General features: G+C 29.3%; 1 protein-coding gene across 1 annotated transcript in view; it reads right to left on the bottom strand.

Annotated features, from left to right (window-relative positions):
* Positions 1-2,855, bottom strand: part of LOC107444126 (nonsense-mediated mRNA decay factor SMG8) — a gene marked incomplete at its 5' end in the record, with an annotated part of 35,581 nt that extends 32,726 nt beyond the window's left edge. The window contains 3 exon segments of the mRNA XM_071184569.1: positions 203-343; positions 2,530-2,685; positions 2,768-2,855. Of these exon segments, the coding sequence (XP_071040670.1) occupies positions 203-343; positions 2,530-2,685; positions 2,768-2,855 (385 nt within the window).
* Positions 2,856-3,191: the final 336 nt, after the last annotated feature.

Genomic DNA, 3,191 nt, shown 5'->3' on the forward strand with positions numbered 1-3,191 from the left:
CAGATTATTATTTCTATCAGATTATTTAGATCGACAAAAGATTGTTTTTTCAGATTATTATTTATATCAGGTTATTATTTCAATTTTCTTTAGACTAGAAAATTATGAAAACATTTTTAATCCCTAGTATTTTCAAGCATCACTTTAAGGATCCTTTAAATTAAATAAAAGCTTTCTCTAGTCCTTAAGTTAAAAGACTGACCTTAATATCGAATGGGTCCTCTCTGGTGGCTTGCTTTCTTCCACATTCACATGTTGACACTATTTTCACTTGACTGCAATGAGACATCACGGGAAGAGACTTATCATCAACATCATCATCATCTTGATCACTTCTATGAATCTGAATAGGAGTAAATCCATTATTACTATTATAAGATAGAATAAATGATCTCAGTTTTATAGTAGCAGGGTTGCCACTCAAATCTGTAATAAAAATTACTGTGTATTATACACAGTATTATAAGGAGAAACACACAATCACTGTGATCTTCTGTAAAATATATTGGGATAACTGTACTAGTTTTAATTAAGTGCTGGAAAAAATTAGAGAAAAAAGGAACAGCTCAACATACTTAAAACAAATAATGCTGAAGTAAATGAAATAGTTTAGTATAGCTGAAATTAGTGATGTAACGAATAGTGATGGGGCCGAATAGCCGAATATTCGGCCAAATACTTACTTTTTTAAAAAAATTTCTCTTTTGATTGTAATTAAAGTCATTTTCAAATTTTAAATTAAAAATGAAATAAATACTAACAAAATTGCTTTTTTAATCTTTCCATATTTAAAAAAATTTTAACAACTTGATTTATTTTTTGTAATAATTTAAATATCTTGATGCCAATAACAAGGCAATATGGCTTTTATAAATCTAAATAATTAATAATAGCATATTTTAGTTATAGTTATACTTGTAATTTATATGCTACTTTATTTAAGATAACTCATTACTTACTACTGTTAAATGTATTCTTAGCTTTCTTTTTTGTCAGAAAAATTATTAAAACTCAGAAAATTAAGAACTTTTTTAAAAGTTTCGCTTTTGAAATTTTAATTTTGTAATTAAATAATTTTCAAATTTTAAATTAAACATGAAATAAATATTAACAAATTTTCCTTTTTAAACTTTCTATATTTAAAAAAAAATTTAACAACTTGATGTATTTTTTGTAATATTTTAATTATCTTGATGCGAACAATAAGGCTTTCACAAATCTAAATAATTAATAATAGCAGCATAATTAATAATAACATATACTTCATTATTCGGCCGAATAACTTCAGTATTCGGCTAGGCCGAATATTCGGCAAAAGGGCCGAATACCGAATATTCATTACATCCCTAGCTGAAATATCCTAAAATATCCCATAGATCGCACCTGGAGTGGTCACCAATTTTTACAAAAGATGAATATAAATACCTATGCTACTTTCTTATGTTTGAAAATTTAATTAGAATTTAAAAGATTTTAAATTTTTAGTGATCAGGAATTACCCTTTCTCTTGATCATTTCTGGGGTAATTCCTGATCATTTCTGGGTAATTACTGATCACCAGTTTTTATAGCAAAGGGGCTGTTTAAAAATAATTATACAATGGTAATTAACAACTAAGACATCAAGATCAAACAAATAAACCAAAAAGGCATATTTAAGCAGCTAATAAAACGATTTATTTAAGAATATGAACTGTTATTTAAGAAAAGACAATTAACTATTTATTAGCTGTTTTTTATACTATTTATAAAAAGTTACGACAATTATCAGGAATTATCCCAGTGATCAATAATTACCCCATCTCTAGGGGGCAACATTTGATATAGTTTCCTATAATCAATTATAATGTTTACAATAAAAGTGAAACAATTAAACAAAAGCTTACACTATTTTTATATCAAAGAAAAAGAAAGTAACTCAAAATATTTATTAAGAGAAGTGTTGCAGAAATGTGCACATTTTGAAACCTGTGTTTGAAATGGAAAATACAGAAAGCAGTTTAAAAGATACTTATTTTGTTAGATTAAACAAAAAACTAATATTAAGTAAATGTAGTTACACTTTAGTAAAGTGTACAAGCATTCTTGTCCATGTATAAAATTTTAAAAAAAATTTGTTTTTTAAATAAAACTTAGGTGATCATTATTTACCCCAGAAACAGAGTGATCGTTAATTACCCTGGGTCATCCTAATTGGCGAAAGAATGAAAGTAAATATCGGGCAAACAGGATCTAAAAAAAAACTTCCAACTTTTACCGGGTCAAAAGTTTTTGATTCACAAAAGGACGCAAACCAATGCTCTTGATTTATGCAGAATACCGCTATATTCATGCTAAAATTGCATGCCTCACTTCTAGTTTTTAAACCCGGAAGAATAATATGAAAAAACCAGAATTTGGGAGTGCCCTTGGAATAAAATCACCCATGCATTTGTCGAGTGTATATTTCCATAACGTTAACATACACAATACTAAAATACAGTGATATTTTGAATAAAATGAAGTAACAACAAATGAAAAAGAAACTCACTGGATTCATGCAATGATTTCCAGTAAGGCTGAGAACTTCGCACATTTGATGTCCGTTCTTCCAGAGCCTTTCGCAGTCTTCCATCAGCTGCTGAGCGAATCTCGGCACGGCCGGACCCCTTGCGTGGATGTTAAATACGTGTAAAGCGTGAGCAAGCTAAAAGTAAATTACAAACAGAATCAGAGAAAAATTCCATTTATAGTTATGCAATTTTGGAATTATTAAAATCATTTTTAACCCTAGTTTCATGATAATCCTCAGTGTAGTGAGTGGGTAGGTTTTCTTGGTATGCAGCAGACGCTAAGGGCAAGACTTTATTGCACCTTCTGAAATGATAAAAAAGATAATAAAAAAACATTAAAAAAAAAGGAATCGAATACAGGATGTCTAGTGAAAGACTGAATGACTTCAAAATTAAAAAACTTTTAAATAAAAGGTGACAGACGAATGAAACATATTTGGCTAGACAGTCCAGGGTGGGCCAGTGCCTTCCTTTGATTCGAATCCACTTCTCTCTACTTTTAACACTTGTTCGCCAGTTTTTCTCCTTTAGAGTAAGGAAATCAGTCTCAACTAAATCCAGCCATCTCAGCCTGGGTCTACCTCTTTTCCTGTTCGTTAGGGGTTTGTCTAATAGGATTTTCTTTAAATTTGAGTCATCA

The sequence above is a fragment of the Parasteatoda tepidariorum genome, chromosome 8 (genome assembly GCF_043381705.1).
Source record: "Parasteatoda tepidariorum isolate YZ-2023 chromosome 8, CAS_Ptep_4.0, whole genome shotgun sequence".
NCBI lineage: Eukaryota > Metazoa > Arthropoda > Arachnida > Araneae > Theridiidae > Parasteatoda > Parasteatoda tepidariorum.